The sequence below is a fragment of the Siniperca chuatsi genome, linkage group LG11, assembly GCF_020085105.1.
Source record: "Siniperca chuatsi isolate FFG_IHB_CAS linkage group LG11, ASM2008510v1, whole genome shotgun sequence".
NCBI classification, from domain to species: domain Eukaryota; kingdom Metazoa; phylum Chordata; class Actinopteri; order Centrarchiformes; family Sinipercidae; genus Siniperca; species Siniperca chuatsi.
In genome coordinates this window covers 8,117,497-8,141,663 of record NC_058052.1, presented here as the reverse complement: position 1 = coordinate 8,141,663, position 24,167 = coordinate 8,117,497, and the positions used below count along the sequence as shown (strand labels likewise).

Below are 24,167 nucleotides of genomic sequence, written 5' to 3'. Positions count from 1 at the left end.
AAGACATGGACTGGCGCTAAAAACTAACAGCAAAAGGTGGTGAACATGCTAAAGCTGCTATGATCACAACATCTGGAAGACCCATGTGAAGACGTAGTTTGCAGAGATTAGAAAGTGTCAGTGATGTGTCCTGGAGAAGAAGAAGAAGAACAAGAGGGATGATGACAGAGCAGCAGTGTGTCTGACCTGAGAGAGGAACGACTCCAGGGAACAATGACCAGATACTTTCAACAGACACTGGTGACTCCCGGTAACGCACACTGTTTACTGGTATCACAATTCTGCTGCAAAAAAAGTAAGACATAAACACAAAAACAGGCATTGAACAGGAATATTTTTTCCTTGTGGAGCTTAAAACATAAAACTGCTTCTTCCTGTAGGAATTGTAGGGGGAGGGTTGTGCACTTACATAATGTGTTTTCAACTCTTGATCACCAATGCTATACGGGCGCTGATCATGGCAGCTATCATCTAACCTGACAAGTCATTCGTAGTGTAATCTATGCAAGTGTCATTCCAGGTTGTAGATGTTCACTTTCTTGGCCTTTAGCAGAGTGAATACAAAGGTCATCTATTTGGGCATGTATTAGCAAAGGAGGAGGGACATTATCTTTTCATTCATGACCTTCCTGACATTACACTGCCAAGGAAACATTCAGGGCAATATTCCAGCTTTTTGGCATCAATCGCTAAAGATATTACAGTGTATTTATGCGCCTGCGACTTTTGTGAAATTGTCGAGACTCTTTATCTCCATCTCACTGCATACTGTACACATAAACATAATCTTTAGGGAGATTGCCGTGGGTGAAAACAGGAGACACCAAAGTCATCTATCCATTATTCACATGTCTCCGGTAGATAATTGCACCATGACACTTTAGCACGCACTAAGTAACAGAGGGCCAGTCAGATGATCCAAAGCACGAACAATGATATTTTATAGGTTGTCAGTGGATTTTAATTTATTACCTACAGATACACTTTTTATATAAATATCATTCACTCAATATAGACGATATATATAGATGATATAACTAGGTTTGCTTTGGAGCACTTTTAGCAGAGTCAGCACACATTTACAGTGACTTCAAGCTGCGCAGCCTCTGATCACCCCGTGTTATTTAATTACTATTTAAACAGAAAACATTGTCGCTGCTCTTAAAAAGTAGTACATTCATTTTGTATCAGATTTTACTCATTTGGGCAACTAAGCTGGATTAATGCACATGTCTTAATCTTCAGTATATGTGCGTTATCCACATCTGTAGTGAATTTAGCTGATAAGGTGGATAGGTGGTTTTACATTGCAGTTTTTAATTCAAACATGAAACACACTTCCCGTTAGTTATTTTGTTAGCAGGATATCTCAAAAACTACCTTACAGATTTCAGTGATTGTTGGTGGAAAGTTGGGGCCATGGGCCAAGGAACAGGTTCACTAGTGTCAAAAAGTGGCCATTATAAAGCCCTTCACCCCCCCCCCTTCATTTGACATAAACTACCATATGTGTTTAATTCATCCTGCAATAACAGTTAAATGTAGATGACACATGCACATATTAAATGAGTAATGAGTAAGCTCACAAAATTTGCAGATAATTACATCTTTTTGTTCATACTTATTTATGTGAACTCAATGGTCATTAAATGTGCGGTTTCAGTTTTCAGCTGCACTGGCCCAGTGTCCCTACAGGAATCATTAACGTTTCATCTCATCAATACGCAGATCTGACTTTGCTACATTGTGTTAAATGTGTATATGTTTGAAGAAGAAAATGTTAATTTGATACCTAATATAGGCAAATTGCTATAAAACTGTGCAGACTGAGTAGCTGTGTGGGATGTTTATCCTTGTAGAAACTGGTAATAAGCTGAATCCATTCTGCTTCTAGCTTTGAGGACTGGTAAATGTAATGCTGCATCCCACTCATTTTTTCTGTAGGGCTAAGGTAACACTACTTTATATTTTTTTAATGCGCAGTCTCTCCAAATGCAATGTTTGTTTTACATTTAAATGTCTCACTGCTTGTAACAGTTAAGCTATATACACATTTATCCTATTGGTTATGCAAATGCCGGTACACTATACATTCCACCAGCTTAGAAAAATGGTAATCTGGAAAGACTCATTTAGAGCATGTTCTTCATTCATTACTTTAAATTACTTCAAATCATTCCACTGTAAAATGCAGTTGCATTTTTATTTTGACTATAATCTTCAGCAGCAGGGTTTTACAAAATAAAGTAGTCCATATGTTTTATTTTCACTTGATAAAATAGCATTCACAGGGATTGCAAATAAACAACAACATTCCAACTTGTCCACCTGGCTGCGCTGTAGTAGAACCGGACTAAAGAAATCCACAAAAGCCAAGAGAGCCAACATAATGCATGAACCATGTGCTACAAAACCACCAATTTCTTTTAGACATTTGCAAGCCCTCTACATACAAAGACATAAGGAGTTTGAAATGGCCTAACCTCTTTTCTGCCGTTCCCAATTCATTCAGAGCTGACAGTTTTCCTTTTCTCTGCGAACATGCTCTTGTCATTAGCATGCCTCTGAACTTTGCCTCACAATGTCTCTTCTGAACAGTTCTGATGAATTATTTCATCCTGTACGGGGCTGACTGCAGGGCATACACATGTGGGTGCTTCCTCTGGCCCGGGTAGAGTCTTTTCATACTGGTGCAGGACGGACACCTGTTCCCCTGTCCCCGAGTGTGCTGCTGACATTAAACTGTGCATGTAAGAATGCACTAATTTAGAGGCCTACAGGGACACAGTAAGGCTACTATCTGTATTTATTTTCTTGCATTTATAGAATATAAAAGTAGCGCCAAAAAAGAATACATTTGAAAAACTCAACAGCATGACTTGGTTAAAGAAAGAAAAGAGTTCCTACATGAAACAGCTCACAACAAATTTGTGGATTATCATGAGTAACCGGGTCATGATTTCTGGAAAGAGACATTGCTGATGAGCTTTTCAAATGTATTTTTTTGGCGCTTTGAGCGCCACAAGCCGAGTACTGTATAGTTCCATTATATTCAAAAAAGGCAGACATCTCTACGGCCAATATCTCCAAAACTCGTCAACTCACACCAAAACAATCTAGATGGATAAATAGCACTACAGGTAAGAGGAAAAATATGTATTTTCCAATTCTTATAATTCAGACACTTATAAAACATTCAGACATGTTTCACACCCATAGATAGACACTCCACGGAAATAGAAATTTCAATGTGAAGGAGCAGAGTTTCTATTCAGAGCTCATTCACCCTGTCCCTGAGGATGAGCTTAGACACCCTCTGAAACCAAGCTCATCTCGGCCGCTTGTGCCTCATTCTTTCAGTCACTATTCAGAGCTCATGACCATAGGTGAGGGTTGGAACGTGCAACGCCTGCATCATTGCTGTTGCAGCACCAAGAACCAAGTTCCATTTTAGCCTCACTGTTGAACAAAATACAACTCTGAAATACTCCACTTCCTTTACATGGGGTAACAACTTTTAAGGCGGCAATCAAGTTTCCAGTAGACCATAGTCTCATGTTTGGAGGTGCCATCACTTCATAATCCAGTATGCTGAGCTTGTAATAGCCCAACAAAACTACATCACCAGCAAAAATACTGCCCTAAAACACTCTTCACTCCTCAGCTGCAGCCTCTGTCCAAGAAAATCACAGATAGAATTGGGGACATGGCACAGTTTTTGTGGAGCCCTATGCCCTCTGCCACTGCTGAAAATGCACAACACAACAATCATTCTGGTTATACAAGGACCACAACACACCCTGACATACAAGGTCCTGTTCTGCAAAGGCAGAATAGGAATTGTGCACAGCTTTGCCTTAGTGGTACAGTCAAATATGGTAAACCAAGGAAGAGGGCACCTTATGTAATTAATGGTTGCAGAGTAGAGAGCTGTGCACATAGTATGGTTGACATGCAGGAAGGAACACCTCCTGCACTAACAAGCCTGTGCTTATTTGATGGTTAGATTCAGAATTAGTGGGATTGTTTTTTTAAATTAAATTTCTTGATTTCTTGATGAATGTTGGGATGTGATGAGAAATACAACAAATGTTATCAAAATGCTGGTTAAAGCAGCAGCCCAGGTGACTTCCCCATAGCCTCTCTTCACTTGTTTTTTGTTTTGAAAAAATGAGTAAGTTAACAACAAGCACACCAAGAGCTCAATGACCAGTGAGTTGAGGATGTTGTATTTTTTCTGGTGTTAGTTTCACTTGCTCTTTTTGAGGTTACGAGGTGGAAATCAAGGACTTTAGGGAGTCACCGGGCTGACATGTTGCCCCAGCTTAGCAGCCCTTTTTAGCTCTGCTCGTCAAGCTGCAGTCGCACATCTGCACCTATATATCAAAGCCGTGCACAAAAACATTCCTGAGAGCAGAGCAGAGGTGATTTGTGTGCCTTTCTCCTTCTTTTTTTATTAAAATTCATCTGTGATCTAACTGTTCACTGGGCTAAAAGCTATAGCTTTTAAATCAGTCATCCGTCCAGAACTCAGACCTGCACCACATTAAGACCAGCACTGACATCACAACTGTTTCCCCTCTCCCCACCGCGCCTCATGCTTCTTTCATATATTTTCCCTTGTCCTCAACAGATGGACAATCTTGCAGCCAGAGATTTTTTAAAGTGTTTAATAAATGTAATACAACCTATATAGTGTTGGGTAAAGGGGGCTTAAACCAGAACCATGTGCACAGAGTGGATGGCAGCCGTTAGGGGCCACAGCTAATATAGTTCAACATGTGGACCCGGCCATGCAGGCAGGTTCACTTACATGTTGGACAGTTTACGACCTTCAGCATTGTTCCGGGTCCTTACGTTACTACTCTCTAATTTATAGCGCAGTGTTTTGTTTTTAAATACACCAATGTATTCTCTACTAGAGGAGAGTAATAAAAGGATACAGGTGATGTTGGAATGCAGTGTCTTTCATGTTTTATCTCAGAAAGGAGTAGTACAGTGGTATTATGTTCCTATAGAGGGTAATATATGAAAGTGTCTGACTTATTGTCAAATTAAGGAAGAGTGTCATGACCCTGGTGGTGCATATGCATGCCTCTGGTCATTATTTCATTCAGCTCAACCTGACACTGCTTACCACAACAGATAATAAAATATTCCTGAAAAGGAATGTGCGCAGTGATGGGACTGGGTAAATCACAAACACTTGGAAGTCAACCAGGAGCTGTGCAGTGTGAATACTTAAAACAGTTTAAGCATATTCCATTGTTAGACTGGGAAGCCTTATCAGATCTTGTCTTCAACTATAAACAAAACTCAATGGACTTACAGTTACAGTCTTGGGGGTTTTGTTTGTCTGCAAACTTTGTCCCTCCTGGCCACCGAAATTTGGATAAATTACTCTGTCCTTTGTAATTTTATATCACAATCTCGATAAATATTGTGATATAGTGAATAATCTGAAAAACAAAATCGAGAAACTGTTGATGGATAAAACAAAGTCTGTTTTTATTAAATGAAACATTTGAAAACCAGATACTTCATCACATTGATGCAAAAAAATATATAAAAATCTAACACTGCCTGCTGACTGAGAGAAAAGGACAGCTAACACAGTATTAACAGTATGGCTTGTATAATTGACACATTTGTATCATCTTACAGTTTATATCATCATATTGCACGACCCTAAATTCTTCTTTCCAAAGATACCAAATATGTCAGGCTGATTTTTGGGGAAATGTGTATAAAATGAGGCACAAGACATCTAGAATATTTCAATTTAGTTTAGTGGAGCAGCCACAAAAAAAAAATGGGTCCTTGGATTTGAATATTTTCATCTATGTAAATATCATATAGCTTAAATGAAGAGTCAGAACAAGCTGGTACAGAACATTTATAATTAATATATAATACTGTCAGACAGTGTGGAATAAGATGACTTTTCCAACCTTATTGCTATTTATGGGGAAATAAAATGGGAAAACTGGATGTGCTGGGGTTTTAATGCCATTGCATTTTCATTTGCATATGGTGAAATATAAACCTGAAGAGACGTGAGAGAGAGTGTGCGACTTTAAATAAAATTTCAAAACATGCTGTATGTATAAATGTATATTCGTTATTTCTTATTTGAAATACTGGTTAACATAGTAGTATTAGTCTGGTGAAAATAAGTTTTTACTTGACCAATTCATTTAAGGTGAGCAATTTTTAAAAAGGTAATACATATAGCCTATATTTTTCCCACATCCACATCCTTTATAGTTACAAAGTGACATTGTAGGCTACTGTAATTATTCACCTAATGTTTATACCACCAACAGTTAATGTAAAACATGAGGGTGAGATCCTCAAATGTATTAAATGCTATCTGACTCACATTTTTGTACAGCCTAATATTTCACTAAGCCTTAGCATTTCATTCGGAGATGTACTCTAGATAAATGCAATAATCTCAGTTTGAAGGATGGCCCAGCCAGAGCCTCAGGCCAGTGGTGTGTACACACTGCACGGGTTGTGGCAAAACGATAAAACCAACATAGGCAGGTGTGTTTGGTTAAGATGCACTTGTCAAGTGGGGTGACAAGCATGTCTGTGCTCATTCAAGTGAACCCCTTATCTGCGCCTCCTTGTCCCACTCATGAGACAAAAGCACTTCCCATGTTTGTATGATTTACCTCTCAAATAAAGTGCACCCCGGGCACACGCACACAACCATATCTTACAGAGGAGTGTGTGTTACCTAAAATAATATATATAGCCTCTCATTACCTGTGCAGTATACCCACAACTCAGCACCGAAAGTGGTGTACATCATTTGTTCGTGTTTCTTTTCTTTCTTTTGATACTTTCGCAATTTCTATCACAATTGTTTAGGTTTCTTATCTACATTTTAAAACCTCTGTAGCCACAGTTTGTAGTGCGCGAGCGTGTGTGCGTCTTAGCGCGTGCGACCACCTTCTTGTTTTCTTGGGGGTTTTTTTACGCCTGAACTTTCACCAGGGTGAGATGGAAGTGACGTCAGACTAGGAAGTAAAGCTCGCCGCTGGCCGTCAGTAGTGCATAGCAATGGATAGCAGCAGCAGCAGTAACAGCAACAGCGACAACCAACATTAGCTGGCATTTGCCTCAGAAACCATCGCATTAATGTGTTTGTGAAGCCACTCTCTGCTGAGCTGAAGTGCTGAATGTCCTTCTAGTGTCGGTGAAAATGACACCGAGGTAAGCAGTAAGATGCATTGTGTGCTTGCTAGCACATTAGCTAGCCGCGCATAGCTAACGTTATCCTGAAGCCTAACAACATGTAACAACAATAGCAAAGCTTCATGTAAACCTAAGTTAATATTGCCTCGTAGTGTTTAATTTTGCTTTAACACATGAGTAAGAATAGACCATAGTAGTCAGTTAAATAACAGCTCACTTCGTTATGACAAACCTTTGGTAAGATGCTCACTTAAAGCTAAATTCCACCCTAATAGATTTCACGTGGCTTTGTCAGTTCTTTAATATACTGAGGAGTTTTCTTGTACATTTGTGAATTAAACCAAGTCTCTCTTCAAGTTGAACAACCGAGACACAGACTTTTGAGATGAGTCATCTAGAGATAAAACCTGGAGAAGCTCATTGGCAGTGAAACAAGAAGACACTTTGACACCACCCATGGTGTTTTTACTTGAGAATGGGTGCAGTTTCTTACTATTATTCGTTTGGAAGTAATATGTGAAACAACCATGCCATCATCCTACTGAGTCAGTCATTAATTAATTGACAATGGACCAACACCAAAATGTGTCACTGGATGAGATCATCAATTCTCACTGTTGATACTGCAGTTTAGGGAGACCTATACTGTACAAAATCATATAGCACAATCTAATATCTGTTTTAGTCTTGATATTTCCTGTAATAACTTCAGAATCACATGTTGGTGCAAGTGACTGCCATCAAAGCTGGCTGCAGTCATTAGCTGGCGTAATATCAATGTTCCCTGTGCACCCACATGAGTCATGTCATGGTTCTGGGAAATATATGAATGCTGTTCTGTTTCTTTCTGTGTTTTCAGATGACTCACCAGTGGCTTGGACATCTGTGATTTGACAGAAGATGAGGCTTGCTGAGTTTGTCAGACTTGTCATTGCTTGTAATGATTGTTACTGTAGGCACATAAACCACACTGACATGGACAACTAAGTATAGTGAATCATGTTTGTTGCTTTTTGCACATTATACTCACTAAAAAACTAACTACATAAATTCTCATTTAGTTTGTTTTGAATGGCTTTCAGTTGATAACCAGTGCTGACGATGTCACTGGGTGAGCAGTCTCAAAAGTGGTTTCCAACCCATGTCCAAGCCACTGTTCTTCAAGCAACCGGTTTACAGCCCAAGGGCAAAAATGGCACCAATGATGCCTACACTATCATCCAGCTGGGAAAAGAAAAGTACTCAACATCAGTGGCAGAAAAGACACTTAACCCTGTCTGGAGAGAAGAAGCCTCCTTTGAATTACCTGGTTTACTTTTGGAGGGCAACCCAGAAGTATATGAACTCTGCCTTATAGTGATGCATCGGTCCTTGGTTGGGATGGATAAGTTCCTGGGTCAGAGGTCCATCAACCTTAATGAAATCTTTGATAACAAGGAGCGGAAGAAAACTGAGTAAGTATCATATACTCTAGCAGCAAAGTCCACGATCTCATCTCAAGGCACATAATTTCATAACAAGCCATACATTTGAGTTTGTTATAGGCTAGCATTGCTTTTACTTTCCAGGGATAAGCATCAATTACTGTTTTACTCTGCTACAGTAGGTTTCAAGCAGAATTAATTCAGGTAATGCGTGGACACCCATTCAAATGTACAAATCACCAATCCAAAATTAGAAGTTAAATTCATGTTCACTGCAAAATTCTTACCACAAAGTTTTGCTCTGTTTTATATATGCCAACATGTTTTGGCAGTATGGAGATACCTTTGGTTTATCAGGGCAGTATAAAGTCAATCGGTGAAAATGAAACATGAAATGTAAGGCAGATATATATGTACAATATTACACCCACTAAATGTTGCAGTACAACATAGAGCCATAGTGATATCCTTACAAGAGAATACTGGTTAATATGCGAATGATAGAACACTTGTTGCACTAAAATACCGAGCTGATGAGCTTCTGGATTAGTTTGTATATTATTTGAAATTTGGACACTGGGATGTGTTGTATTTGGATGCCAGTAAATTGATTTGAGTTGTCTTGTTCCAATCTTGAATATTTGAGCTTTTGTGTGAGATACTTTCATAGCATTCAAGTACGTCACAACCCTAGCTCAAAGTCATGCATCAATGTGCTGTTGGTAGATGAATGGACTTTTGAGAGGAAGTGGAAAATATTTGCAGAACTATTCCAGTCATAAGTGGTTACAGCACTGGCTAAATTAGTTATTTGTCACATTTTCTACATGTGTTATTGCCATATTAGGCTACACCTAATGGCAATGTGTTGTGTTTTCTGTGTTCTATTCTGTACTCTGTTCTCAATTAGGTTTATGACTTCACTCCTTTACACCACATGATTTAAATTCCATTGCATTGTCCTTTATTCACTTTAAGTACTTGTTTTAGAAATAGCCTGCATTTTATTAGAAAGATCTGTTTTTATTTTAAAGAGCAGAAATTGAATTGTTTGTAGCCCAGTATGTGAACTGGTCTAACAGAAACACCAGATTGTTTCTTCTTCAGTTTTAAACTATCTAACACAGCTATCACAGATGAGGCAGTACACTTGTCCTCAGTTAGTGACCACAGATTGGTTGAACTTTCCATCTTATCGACCCTCTTTTGTTTGAGGCTTAGCAATGAATTGGCCTGCATTGTTGAGCGATTATTGTTAGCTTAATCACTGACATGGTGAGCACCAATTGGCCTAATTGAAACTAGTGGAGCTGGCCAAACATGTCTTGTTAGTCACTCCTATACATACAATTGTTTTCAAAGGTGGCTTTGAAACCAAACGGCCTGTTGGCTGTTTACTCTCTTCGTGTTTCAGTTTTGTCTGAATGTTCTGAGTGCCTTCCTTAGCCCAAAAGGAGTGTAAGTCAGGTGACGTGGAGACTCTAGATGTGATATTGGTGGCCAAAACTGGGTGTCTGTCTAACTGAGTCAGCCCTTTTATTTACAAGTGACTTGTCTAGGCTGTTTACCCACCCTATGCCTAGTGCATGCTGGGATAAGGTTACTGTATAAAAGGCTTGTACTGTACATACCATCATAGCCTGAAGAGGCTGCATTGTATTTGGCTATAAACTTAAAGGTGTTGACCCTTACAAGTCCAACACACACATGTTTTTTAACCCTACATTAAGCAGGAAAAGAAAACCGGAACAGAATAACCGAATTGGATCTGGTGTTAATTAGCTCACTGCACATTTCAACATGGAAATACATTAGCATGCTTCCTCTTTGCCCATCAGTTGGGAGAATCACAATATGTTATAATCATGGGTTTTATTTGTTTTAAGTGCCTGAGGGATGCACCTCCAGTCCGTGCACTTTTTCAGCAGAGGTTCTGTAATGGATATGCTCATGTTGCTTGTTGGCCTAATCCCACACTGCAGGCATACTTGACAATGACACCGGGACCCTCGATACTATATCCACACTCCACAGTGGGTCTGTGTTCACTGCGGCCCATCCGTAATGTTTTTGAACTGACATATTGGGGAGGAAAGCCCGTCTTGATATCTGAGTAGGCAGCCCATAATTATCGCACACCTGTGTTTGTTGATTGTGAGGAGTTTCCCAGCGGTCCGGGCCCGAGTGGGAGGATTGTGGTTCCAAGCACAGGGAGGTTTATCTTGGCCTTGAGACACACGTGAGGTGCAGCCCCGGCCCCACGGCAGCGGCATGCTGTGGCTGCTGATCAGACTGAGCATGACGCGCAGCCTGGGAATCGGACCCAGCAAGGCCTTTCATGACTGGGCTCCTGAGCCACGAGCTAGATGGTTTAGAATAGCGTTCAACAGCTGCAGTTTTTAAAAAGCCAACACCAACACTTTTTTTTGGATTGAACTGATAACTGATTTTTCATGCTGGAATTCAAGGGATACTACAAATCTCCATTTAAAGTTAAGAAGAAATATCAGTAATTGTATGAAAACAAATTAAAGTTAAAGCTAGGGTAGGTAATGTATTTCAGAAACATTTTTTTTTCTGTATTTGTTGAAATTTTCTTTAAATCAATAAATCAAATGCTCGGGGGAATTTTTTCTAACTCCAACGTTACCTACCGTAGCTTTAAACAAATATGCATTGAAGTTAACTTTGAATCTTAGGGGGCCACCTAAAGGTCATGGCGAGAGTTTTTCTTTTTTTTGATGTCTCGCAATATGTTTTGCGTTCTCTTGCAATGCTATTGCGTTGCCTCGCAATACTTTTCTAATTCCATTCCTTCAGAGCCACATGTCTATTTCCGCTCAGCTGCTCCCAGCACAACACAACAGCATATCAGCTCATTGAATTTTACTTTGAACTGGGCATTAAGTATGCTGATATAGTACTGCTCAGTAGGCATGCATGGTTATGTAATTAGTGAAAGTAAAATTAAAAGAATTCTTAGATCAAGAGGTCTCTCCAGAAGAAAGCGGTACGGTAATCTGCAGGATGCTGTCGGTTTCATCCATGAACACTTACTGTACTCTGTACTTTACCCCAGAGGGTTTCACTGAGGAAAGGGGGACGTCTCCAGAGGCGGAATTACAGATGTGCAGTTACCTCATAAAGCTAATGTGATGTATTTGTATGAGTCAAAAAAAGCAACAAACAAGAAGGTGACTGAAATGCTGCAAACACAACAAACAACATTGAACCACTTGCAGAGATACGTCAGGAATGCAGACCAATGCAAATTGGAAAGCCTTTTGCATTTATGCACAGGGTCCTCTGTTCTTTGCACAAAACAAATTAAAGTAACCTTCAATGCTTAAACAGGTTTTGGTAGAAGGCCTGTTGCTGTAAGTGTGGAGCAATAATTGATGTTCCTTATACATACAGCTCATACCCAGAAATTTGATAATGTTCAATCTGATAACTTCTTTGCAATGGACATCTTATAAATTGAGGTGTCCATAAACAATGCAAAATGCATTAAATTGAGAATCTCCACACTACCTTCCATTACAAATAGACATACGGCTGAGAAGGAATGGAAGGAGAAAAGTATTGCGAGGGCACTTAAAACATATGTGAGGGAATGCAAAAGTAGAGGTGGGCGAGTGCAAAGGCCAATATATTGATGTGACCATAGTTTAGAATACACCCACAACATTTCCTAGGTCAATGTGGCAAAAGTAGAAAGAATACATTGACTAGTAGTTGTTTCATCCTGATGCTGGTTTCCTTAAGGACATTGACACAAGCCCTATAACACAGAGGATATGTCTCATTAGCATGTATGGACTGTTGGATTGCGCTGCGATGTAGCTTTGCAATTTCCAATTGCTTGCTTGTTGTCGTATTTCTGTACAAAGGCCAGATTTGTGCAAATGCCACTTTATTTCGCTCAGAGTGATGGCATAAATCCCATTACTTCCAGTTGAAAAAGCAGAGAGGTTAAACAAATAGGAGCCCAAAAGCAACCTGAAATGCTCTATATTATTCAGCAGCAGGCATGTTCCGTTTGCAAAGAATGTTTATCCTCTGAATGATAAATTGTATTCTCACTTCTGTCAAAAAACAAGTTCAAACGATTTAAGCTCTGCATTTGTGTGTAGCTTCTGGATTAGTCTGCTCAAATGAACCTTTTCTGTGATGTCCACAAAGAAGTAGGTAGAGCACATTAGAAAGTTAGTGGCTATTTTTCCAATTGTTCGATAGTGACTTTTACCACATTCTGACTTTGTATACCTGTCTTCTTGAATTATGTTGAATCATGTGTAATTAATACGGAAGATTTTCATAAATCCTGCTCTTTTATATAAATTGTCTCATTGAATTTGCTCAGCCTAAGCTTCCTCCCCTCTCATTTTAGCTGGTATGCATTGGAGTCCAAGCCGGGGAAGAAAAGGAAAGAGCGAGGCCGCATCCAAGTCAGCATCCAGTTCATGAGGAACAACATGACAGCCAGCATGTTTGACCTCTCCATGAAGGAAAAGCCTCGCTCACCTTTTTCCAAACTTAAGGACAAAATGAAGGGTCGCAAACATGACGGCGCCTTTTCTGACACATCTTCAGCCATTCTGCCTCGCTCTGCCATGTGCGACTCAGAGCCTAACCGTCAGTCCTCCGCTCCAGAACCACAACCCCAGCCTGAAGCAAAGGTCAAGAGACCACTACTCGCTGGGACCCATAAACTCTCTGCAGCCCATTCCATGTCAGATCTCATTGGAACCCACTTTCGGGCCAAACTGGACTCCATGAACTCCATAGAGGAGAGTGGTGAGGACCAAAGATTCAATTTTTCAGATTTGTTGCAGTAGTTTGGTTCAATATTTTTTTATATTTGGCAGTTAAAAAAATACATTTTTGTATGATCTCAAAGGGGTGATAGGAAAACTGTTATTGCTGTGTGGCACATGTCTGCAGGGACTTGATAGAGTTTTTGAAATAACACCAATTATGTTTCTTTACCAAGTGAAGTCAATGGTGATCAGTGAGTCATTGCTACCTTCTCATAGTATCATTTTCAAAGATGGAGGACAGTGGTACAAACAAGGGACGGTCTCAAAAATTTCAGCTATGTATGACAGATAAAAGGCCTCATTCTCAAGCACTGAAATGACACAGCAGTGTTATAATGATACTATTTTGCATTGTGGTATGGTGTCTCTTAACACAATGTTTTAGTTGTCTTGCTCTTAACATGGGATGCTGTTGCAATTTCTACTGGCCATCAGTAGAGGTCGATAGAAGACACAAAGCTATAGGGATATACAGTATATATAAAAATATTTACTATATAAGGTATATAAACCTTAACTAAATCAGATAGTTATTTAAGTCATTCATATCAGTCTGTGACCTTTATTGATCTCTGGTGCTAACCAGTATAAAACTGGCCAGCTCCACCAGCCTCCCATATGCCCCCTCTGTCCTTGAGTTACTGTAGCTGTAACTAACGCAAACAATAGTCAAGATTTTCACAATAACAAAAGTACAGAGATCCAGCAGAATTGATTAGTAAAATGTAACACATAATGCAAAACAAGTTAATAATGATGATCACAGAAAATGTGGAAAATAAACAAGCATTACTCAGCTCGCTGCCCGCTCCATCTTGACTGTCCATCTCCATTGCACAGCTATCTGAGGCAGTTACATTATGATTTTGACTTCTCGTACAAGCTTCCTTGTGATTATTCAGATTGGCATGCGGGGGAGGGGAACCTATCTAAAGTTCGGAAGGTATGAGGGATGCAGTTGCAGATTTGAAGGGTATAAATAATATAACAAGCTGTCCTCACTTCTCCCAGTAAAATGTTTCTTTTGTGGTGTGTTATTAGTTGGAAGAGCCACAAGACCAACTTGGAAAATAACATGAGTAAACACTTAAACACAACACAAAGTGGTGATTTTTACAGGTTCCTTTATCTCTGTAAAAGTGTAAAAATAAATAAATAAATAAATGTTTTATGAACAGAAAACAACCATTGATAAGTTTAAATTTTACCTGTTCTAATGACATCAAGTCAGTGATTGGTATTGGCCATAAAAATTAGATCATGATTAGATAATCCCAAATTCTGTCACAGATAATCACAAATTAAAACAAAATAATTACTTTTTTTTTTTTTTTTAAGTGTGATTAGTTATTTGCATAGATATTTTTTATCATAGCTACATCATAAGTTGATGTACTACTTCTGGTTTCTCTTTCAGGGCGTACAGGCGGCCCTCACAGGCGTTCCCAGAGCGAGATGCCAGGCTACCAGGACGGCAAGGCACACAGTGACCCTTTTACTGATATCAGTGACACCCTGCCACAGAAGTATGCCACGCTCCCACGCAACCGCAACCCATTTGAGGGGGAGCATGGGCAGCTGTGGGAGCGGAAGGAGAAAAAGGAGAAGGTCAGCCTACTGGAACGCGTGACGGGAAAGAAGGAAGGCCGCAAGACCGGCAATGAGGGGCGTTCAGGCAGCTCTGGAGACCTACGATCCCCTAACCCCTTCAGTGGAGACTCGCAAGCAGACACTAACCCTTTCATCTCCAACTACAAAGCCAGGTAGTCCCTTTTTTGTTTGCTTTGTATGGTTCATCAAAATTAAAACACACCGCACAACTCTCCTTCAGTACACCATGCTTTATTCATCTTACAAAAGGTTTTCTGCTCTCTTGCCCTCATTAGGGTGGTGTTTGAGAGTGTTTCTGGATTCCTTATAAACAGTCCATTTATCAGTCACATGATCTATAAATCACCACTGATAGCAAGTATATAAAACAAGATTTAAAAAATACTTTTTACATACCATTATTACGCTTAGTGGATACAGAAATTTAAAAGAGAGAGATATACTGTAAATGACCATGAATAGGAACATATTCTGTACTCTGTAATTTCAACCTATTATTTCAAAACACAAAAATTAAATCTCTTCCATCTCTTAATATTTTTTAATAATCATAACTAATTTTAAAGTCAATCTGCAGTCGACATCCACACATCCACCCCTCAACTTAATTTCCAGTTGTTCTCAAATACGTGTTTTCTCTGAGACCAAATGTAATCCAGAAGGTGGTACAAAAATGGCTTCAAGTCCAATTGCTCATTTATCCCTCTTGGGCTTAGAGAGCCGAATTTAGAAATCCAGAATACTCACTTCTGAAGGAGCAACTTCTGTAAATGTCCCTCTCTCTGCTTAACACACACACACACACACACATACACACATATACTTATACATGTGACTAAGAAACATGACTAACTTCCTAATATGTTCTACTGAAATATCCATCTCTTCCATGCCTTAAATGTATCCTCCATCCACTGGGCTAAAATCTGCATTCAGCACCTGTACAGCAGTGGTTCTTATACATTTGTAGCACATCACTACTGTATGTTTTTCATACACATCACAATCCCAAAATGTGATCTTGCTACCCCATGGGACAACCACTGTACTACAGGATATTGGTTACCACAATCCAATAAAGTTTTGAATACCTTGTTGATTGAAATCTGTTTTACCCCCTTCTCTCTCTCATTCTGTTGTCAAGTATTGTTGTTTAAACATTTCCACAAAGCCGTTTACATCTATTTCCTGTGTTACATAAAGAGTTGGTGAGCACTGTGGCTAAGTTCTGGTTTATCAGAGTGGAAGGTGTCATTAGTGGCTCTTTAGAGAGCCCGGGCTTGATAACGAAGCCCTCTGAGCTATAGTAATGAGATCCTCTGCAGAGATAGACCACCCAATTAACCACTTATCTCTGTAGGCACTAGTCCATCATCTTTACTGCTGCCTTTTGTCATACAGTAGCTCAGTGGTCATTTATAATGTGGTGCATGAATACAAAAAGGTGTTTTAAAGTATATTATTTATTGATGAAGTTATTCACAGCTGCAGCAAAAACATTCCATAATGCATATTTTATTTCTAGATAAACTATTTCAGTCACCATAAATATCCAAATTAGTTTTATTAGCACAGGGGATAGACACCTCAGAGCCTTTGTATTAGTAGAGTGGTGATAATTATACACAAAATATTCACTGTAATGCCTTCCTGTGAATATTGACCTCTTTGATTGCTTCGCAGTGATAAAAAGGCAACAAGAAATGAAGACATCACCTTTGGCCACAAGAAGAAGGACATCAATGGCAAGAAAAATGTAAGAAAGACAGCACAACCTTCCTTGTATAAGCAAATGATCTGTCAGGTGATATTGTTGCACGTTGTCAGTTTTACCTGGCAATGACTGAGATTAAAAAGAGGAGAAATGACCCCAGTAGTTGCAACTGTGTGATTACATCCTGTGTAGTGTCATGCATATTTTTAATCAAGAACTCTTAAGTTTCATTTGACATAGCAGCTGGTGACATTGATCTCTGAGGCCTCTGAAAATTCAGATGTGCCATTCAGCTAATTAGCAGCTGCACACATCGGTCATCATGTCTGATCTGATCATAATTTGAAGTGGTGTGAAATTTCTGTCTGTAAGGTCAGTCATAGTGGTGTGTTGCACTGATTTTGTAATTGGAGGTTTTTGTTGAGAAAAGCCATAGAAATGTCATATGTTTTTTCTTTTTAATGAATCTTATTACATTATTTGTGCATGACGTTTTACCCTTTGTAGTTTGTGTTTAGTTTAAATTCTTTTGCATTTCCACTTTGGAAAAAAAAAACTAAAATTTGCCAACAGAAAAATAGGTATGTATGAGGGAGCAGTGGGGCAGTTGCTAAAGTGATGCCTAAATGAGAAAGAGAATGCTGATAATGGCTTTCCTCACCTTTCTTTGTGGGTGTTGAGGGCTGTCGGTATCCACACATGTGCCCCCGTGCATGCCGCAGTGCCTTGCAGAAATGGCAGCTCCTATTTCCTCTGCTTCAAGGCCCTAATTAACCACACACAGGGGGGAGGGAGGGCAGTGAGAGATTTCAAAGGACTGAGCTTTTAAAATCTCAAAGCTGAGCTCATTAGAAACTGTAATGACACAACTGGAGAATGCCAAGTGTGCGCCTTATCTTCTCCTCACTACTGATCGCAGAAAAATGGTCATCATTACTTTGCCAATCCATGGTCATTTCCAGGCCATTGTCACCAGCCACTAAAGCTCCTGATTATTATGCTGTGTGTGTGTGTGTGTGTGAGAGAGAGAGAGAGAGAGAGAGAGCGAGAGCGCAAGCATGTGCACGTACACATGCTTGTATGTTAAACCAACATCCACTTCCATATGGCTGTCAGTTCTCTTATACCCTCTCAGATGCCTTAAGTGCAGTATCTTTCAGTGAGATGCCTTTTTTTGTGTTGTGTGTGTGTGAGGAATAGGTGATCTCTGTTCTCGAAACCCTCCTTACATTGGACATTTAATCTCGGTGGCAAATATTTCATTTTGGTTTGTGTTGCCCCACAGTAGCCTCTATGCTGTTAGAAGCGATAAGATACCTGGTAAGCTGTCTGCTCCAGGTCTTTCTGCATTGTCTTTACCCAGCGGTAGAGGCTTGAATGGTGCATGGGAGTGGAAGCTGATAAGTGTGGTATTTTAAACAGGGTGAAGGCTTTGCTTCTCTATCCGTTCGGGGGAGGATGCCCAGCACTGAAGCGATAAAGTGGTCCCTCATTAAAAACGATTACAGCTCCTCTCGTACCCACGCAATATGATCCGCACATACCGTACCACACTGCTCTGTCCAAAAAGGTTGTCCTCAAAGAGCAAAGCAGGGCTTGGGTTGCATCCTTATTTTGGTATTTATTAGCCTGACATTTAATTGCAGAAATATGCAGCCTGGCATTTCCCCCTCAAAACAAAGATTCCATTTTTTGGGAAATCTTTATTATTACGTTCTGGCAGGCTTGTTAGAGTTTGTGCCTGAACCCTCTCTAGTTAGACGGATCATGCTTTTAGATACCTGAAACTAAAGAAAAAGGAGAACAACTGTCTCAAGATGTCAGCTGCTTGCTGTAGTTTCAAAGTTAAGTCCCATTAGAGCAGTTAAACTCTTCTTGAGTCGTTATAAACACTGTTACACAGTATTAGATCATAACATCTGCTGTAGAATTCATTGACATGTCTGCTAAATCCCGTGAGAACAGTCTCATCCTAACAACTCTCAATTAGCCTTTATTAGCAACAGAGAACAAGAGATAAACACATGACAGTTTATGTCACGTTAGGCCAACACGCCTAATTAGTCTGTTTTCTCTGTTGCATTGTGAGTGAACTTAAAGGGTATCTTTACTCTTGCCTCTGTTATCAGATGCCAGTTTAGTCTACTTTTACAAAAAATATATATACACAATATGGTGAATATGAAGTGTATAACCTCAAAATTTGCTGGGGTTAAATTGAGCATTTACTTTTTTTCCTTATTCAGGAGGTGACAAAGGAAAGAGTGGCTGCCTACAGCAACTTATCCTTTGAGGAAGTTGTGCAGGAACTCATCAAGCAGAAAGAAGTGGTGAAAAAGAAAGACGCCCACATCAGGGAGCTGGAAGACTACATTGATAACCTACTTGTGCGCGTCATGGAGGAGACACCGAGCATTCTGCGGACACCCTATGAGCCAAAAAAGAAGGCGGGTAAACTCTGTAAAAAGTAGAAAGAACAAACACAGGATGAAAAGTTACTAATGAAGCTTAAACAGTATCTCATGTATCAGTATCATGTGGTAAAATAAGTGGGAACAAATGGGATTGATCACAGCCAAATTTATGACCGAGTTACAGTATGTCTTTGCTTTAGAACATTATCATTCAATGGATGTAGTTTTTATATAATGTATGCTTTGGTTATTTTAGTTCATGCAGGTTTTTTGCACTCTTTGTTTGGCAGAAATCTAAATTACTTTATGATTACTTGTTGCGGTGCATTTTTAGGTACTTAAACAGGATACGAAATTCATCAGTTGATTCAAGTCAAATCCATATTTTTGGTTTAAGTATATATTGTATGCATTTGTGAACTCACAGAGGTCTGTTGCACATACAGCTGCCGTCATCTCCCCAGAAGGTGCAAATGCAGCCAAATTCATGTTTACCAGATGCTGTAGTCGCAGTTGTGTGTGTTTGCTGAAAGATGGTCGAGTGGTTGATAAGATGAAGCTGTAGTGACTTTGTTTGCACTCAAGCACGACTCTTAAACTTGCCACCTAAACGACAAAACACATTTAGCAGAGGGAGCATCAGCTTTGTTCCGAGCCTCTTCTATGCTACTGATGTGGATGAACTCTGCTCTCCCACCTAATTGCCTGAGTGATTCATGGGTATTCTTAGAAAGACTGGAAGAGAGTTAAGGTAAGAAGTTACTGGACAGTATCTGGGAGTCTGGTTTCTCTCTAGCTTACTGAGTCATGCATTTTTTCAAAAAAAAAAAAAAAAAAGGAACAAACATACATTTTATTATCAGTTACTGACTTTTCAGTCTTGATTTTATTTGTGATGACTGTCATTTTTTGGACCAAGGGTCACAAAGTCACCTACTGAAGGTGATACTTTTACAGACTTTATGTGCAATAATTGAGTATCTTGCTTTATATTCTGCTGGAAATGTTCTTGTTTACATTTTAATCACATCTTCGAGTTGAACTCATCTCTTTAATATTGATTTGATTCACTAGAAAAGCTTGGAGTTCTTTGTTACAGCCTCCACAGATTGACCAGCCTTCATCTCTCCTTCAAATACAGCTTTTGCTTAAGATTGTATAAATGGTACCTAGCTGCACATGTGGATATATGCTGAACAATCTTTATTTATAAATATGTCATAGCTCATTTACATATGGACATCATTTCAATGTATTTTTAAGGTACTTTATGGTAAAAACACTACTGTATCCCAATACCCCCTCACCACCTGTTCTACTGAATTAGCACTGTACAGTTAGTACACCCCCCCCCAAAAAAAAAAAATATTCATGTATTAAGGTCTTACTGATACAATTTTTGCAATTTCCATTTGCATTGATATCTGTTTACCTTTTTAATACATTTTTCTTTTTGTATTATCAAAACAGTCAAAATTCTAACATTCATATAAGATTCACTGAGTACTAAGCCAATCAGTGTCATTCAGGTGACAAATAACTGTTTGATAGCGTATGTCAGAAGCCAACTGTGCTCATTTTACTGTTTTATGTCATCTCATATGTCACCTCAATCTGTGTCATAACAACATATGTTGTTTCCATGTTGAACAGCGCTCCTTAATTCTGTTCATTTATCAGCTTCTACTGAACAAATGCTGAGTGAGCTACAGGGCAGCTGACTGCACTGCTGGTACTAAATCGAACTAAATGACTACTTAAATGTTTTAGTCTTTTTATCACCTATACCTGTGCTTGTGCTAGATGTTCAACAATAGTATAATCACTTACTGATGTTTAGGTTTACATTTTTAATTGTTTGTTTTTAATTTAATGGAAAGCAACTTCATGTACAGTGTTAAACATGCTTTGTAGTATCAAAGTTACACACCGTTTTTAATGATATATCAAACCTCTTTATCAGATAATGATCCATCTTGTCCTTTTGCTGGTATTATTTCTGCTATTTATATCTGTTCTGTAATTACTTTCCAGTCTCAAGTCTTCAAAATATTTGACCTTTACACTGTATGATACCAAATCACAGCTGAGACAAAGTGCTACACTGTATCTATAGAATGTCAATCAAGATCAGAAAGACTTGTCAGTTTTAATTTTTCGTGAATGTTAAACCACTCAGAAACACATTTTGTCATGTACTCATTTTTTCTGCTGCTGTGAAAGTAGTTATTCCATCTGAAGGTATGTGATCTCTTTTTGGACTTTAAGCCAAAATCTCTTGTTACTGAATGTATTCTGGTTGGCTTTGAAATACACAATTCTTAAATGTAAAATAATATACAGTACACTAACAAGGCCATTGAACCTTGCTTGCCTTTTAAAGTATTTGGTGTATCCAAAGAGATCATTTCATATGGGTGATGTTTTCCCCCCTTCCTTCTTTCTATTAGTCTGACAAAACTCAGACATCTTCATTATGGATATGCGATGATGTGACACAGATGTTGGGTTCATTCCTTTGTATTGGAAAAGGTTATCTGATCTGCATTTATTTTGTAAAGCCAAAAATGTTCAAATCAGTTCATAAAATGATGAGTATTATGTGATACTAATTAAGAAGAGCTGTGGATAAGAATCTGTTTTCCATTCTGGAAAAGCTTCTCACTGATTGCCTTTCTACATGTGCTAACTCTCTTCTCCTCGTGTTACAGGCTTTACCAACAGCTTTAACTAGCCTGTATTGGTAGTTAGCCAGTTGTTCATGGACCTTGTCGAGCTCTTAATACTTCCATTGTACATGCTAGTCAATTTGTAATATCACTTCACCTCCTTTTTGCACATTTTGTTGTGCTGTAAAATGTTTGAAATGTGCTTTCTGGGGATTTATTCTGTGTTAGGTTCAGTCAAAGTATGAGTTAAACGAAATTTTAAAAGTGGGAATAAAAGTGTAAAACTTAGTATTCACCACCCATCTTTCATTTGAGCTAAACTGACATTGTAGTTATAGATAATTTGTCTTGCTAGCAATGCAAATGCACAGATTTCTGGCAGTGATATTTTAGTGTAGGTCATATTGTGCATCATAGAGTCATACTCATACAGAGTATGGAACAGGTGATTATGGTCTACAATGTGCCCTAAAGCCCCATTGCTTTGCTTGTATGATGAAATAACAAAAGATAAGGTCTTAAAAATGATGTTGAACACATTTGGACCCTGAGGTTATTTAGTTCAAATGAAAAATGAGGGGTGAGTAGTTAAAATTAATTAATTTTGCCTGTCATTTTTTCTTTTAGCTTGATTGCTACATTTGCTTTATGCTTTAATGTAATTTGGTGCTTTGGTAGATGTCAGACTAAAACATAAATCTAAATGAAAAGCATTTTCAAATCATTTTCTAGCACAACAGTGTAAGGGAGTACATTGCAAAAAAGCCCTGCATCATTATTATACTTCTTCCTTGCCTCTTTGCATAATATTTGTCATCCAATTAATGCCAGTGTTTGAATATGCAAAGCACTCAAAATGCTTAGAGGCAAAATTTCCTATAAAATTTGGCCATGGCCCTGTGTAATTTAAGTTTATATAGATTGTTTTGCACATGCATTAAATTGTGTTGTAGGTGAATGTCCACCCCATTCCAAAAAATAGTGCAAACGTGGATTTTTTTCCATGTTGACGAAGCATGCATTGAACCTTTTGATGAAGATGACATAAAGCTTGAGTCGGATCTCGCAGTCCTCCTCTGGCAGTCTTTTAAGTCTTCTCCTGATTATATGATGCTGCTTGCCATAGGCCACATACAGTTGCCAGACACTAAGACTTAAGCTCCCGCTAAATCCCCTGACGGTGCTTGTAATGTGGCACACAGTTTTGAAGGAAATGATGACGGTGTTTATAAAAGATCTTGCCAGTTAGCAAAGCTTCATTGAGTTTACAGAATTGTATGGAGGTTGGTGCACAGAGGCCAACACAATTAAACATATGAGTTGAGTTTAGTGCCCCAGCATGGTGGAGACCTATAATGACATTTTGATACATGTAACATGTTGGTCTACTTCTGAAGACAGTCAATGTGTATTGGGTCTCGCTCATTCAGGCACATGCCTTGTAATGTAACAAGATAAAGTAAATGGGTGTGTTTGGATTCTTGTTATTTCTGCATGTCAAATCACGTGTTTTGAACATTGGGTTCGTTTTCATTAACTCTCACCACACTACCTTATAATGTATTTAACACAAAATTGTACAGTGTGTTAACAAACGTCCTTTCATCGGAGAAGGTAGATGAGCTTTTTGTTTTGTTAAATACTTTCACATAATAGCCAATATGCAAGACTTTCATACCTGGATATTTGGGGACAAGAATGTATGGCTTTTTTATTATTGTAGTTCTGGAAACACATTGGGGTCTAGAATATGTATAAATTATGATAACAGTGCAATGCTGTTAATGGTGACTGTAAAGTGCCAACCCAAGCATAAATTCAATTTGGTGATGCATTTCTTGATATTCACCCAATCTCCATGTACTACAATTTCAAACATGAATTTTTGGATATTATCACCATCATAATCAAATTCCAATGTTCTACTGGATTTTGTTTGAAAGGCACAAGCAAGATTGTATTGTCCTTTTCAATAAACTCACTGTAAATGAAAACTGCTGTTGTATTGTTTTTGTTTGTTTGTTTATTGTCATGTTATGCCATCAAGACATTTTAACCACAAATGAAATAAGAAATTTTGTAATACGTATCCTTACATTTTACAGCAGATGTGGTCAATCCAACACTGCAGTGTAAATCTGATGCAAATCTTCCATAAAATGGATTGCTATTCAGCTGCTTCTTTCGTTCAACACCTGTCCTATGATTCTTATAGATAAATTAAAACCACTCTCAATTGACTCTGATTTCACTTGCAGTTAAACCACGATTAGTGTTTCTAATTGTGCTGATTTGTGTCAAGCTTT

The 24,167-nt window shown here is 38.7% G+C and overlaps 1 protein-coding gene and 1 long non-coding RNA gene across 5 annotated transcripts; one reads left to right on the top strand and one right to left on the bottom strand.

Annotated features, from left to right (window-relative positions):
* Positions 1-182: 182 nt before the first annotated feature.
* Positions 183-6,892, bottom strand: LOC122884846. The gene is made up of 3 exons (XR_006379991.1): positions 6,775-6,892; positions 5,330-5,459; positions 183-284 (listed from the first exon to the last, which is right to left on the bottom strand). It is a non-coding gene; the product is annotated as an uncharacterized LOC122884846 (long non-coding RNA).
* A 160-nt stretch (positions 6,893-7,052) lies between these two features.
* On the top strand, positions 7,053-23,855 carry LOC122884844 (rab11 family-interacting protein 2). 4 transcript variants are annotated; one of them, XM_044215276.1, is made up of 7 exons: positions 7,053-7,224; positions 8,066-8,143; positions 8,289-8,660; positions 13,024-13,430; positions 14,871-15,216; positions 16,748-16,820; positions 19,025-23,855. In XM_044215276.1, the coding sequence occupies exons 3-7, from the start codon at positions 8,308-8,310 to the stop codon at positions 19,247-19,249; spliced, it is 1,404 nt and encodes a 467-aa protein (XP_044071211.1). In that variant the 5' UTR covers positions 7,053-7,224; positions 8,066-8,143; positions 8,289-8,307; the 3' UTR covers positions 19,250-23,855. The 4 variants fall into 4 exon arrangements, with proteins under 4 accessions (XP_044071211.1, XP_044071210.1, XP_044071213.1 ...); XM_044215275.1 differs by having other exon boundaries at positions 7,055-7,224; positions 8,066-8,193; XM_044215278.1 differs by having other exon boundaries at positions 7,055-7,224; positions 8,066-8,193; positions 8,268-8,660.
* The last annotated feature ends 312 nt before the right edge of the window (positions 23,856-24,167 follow it).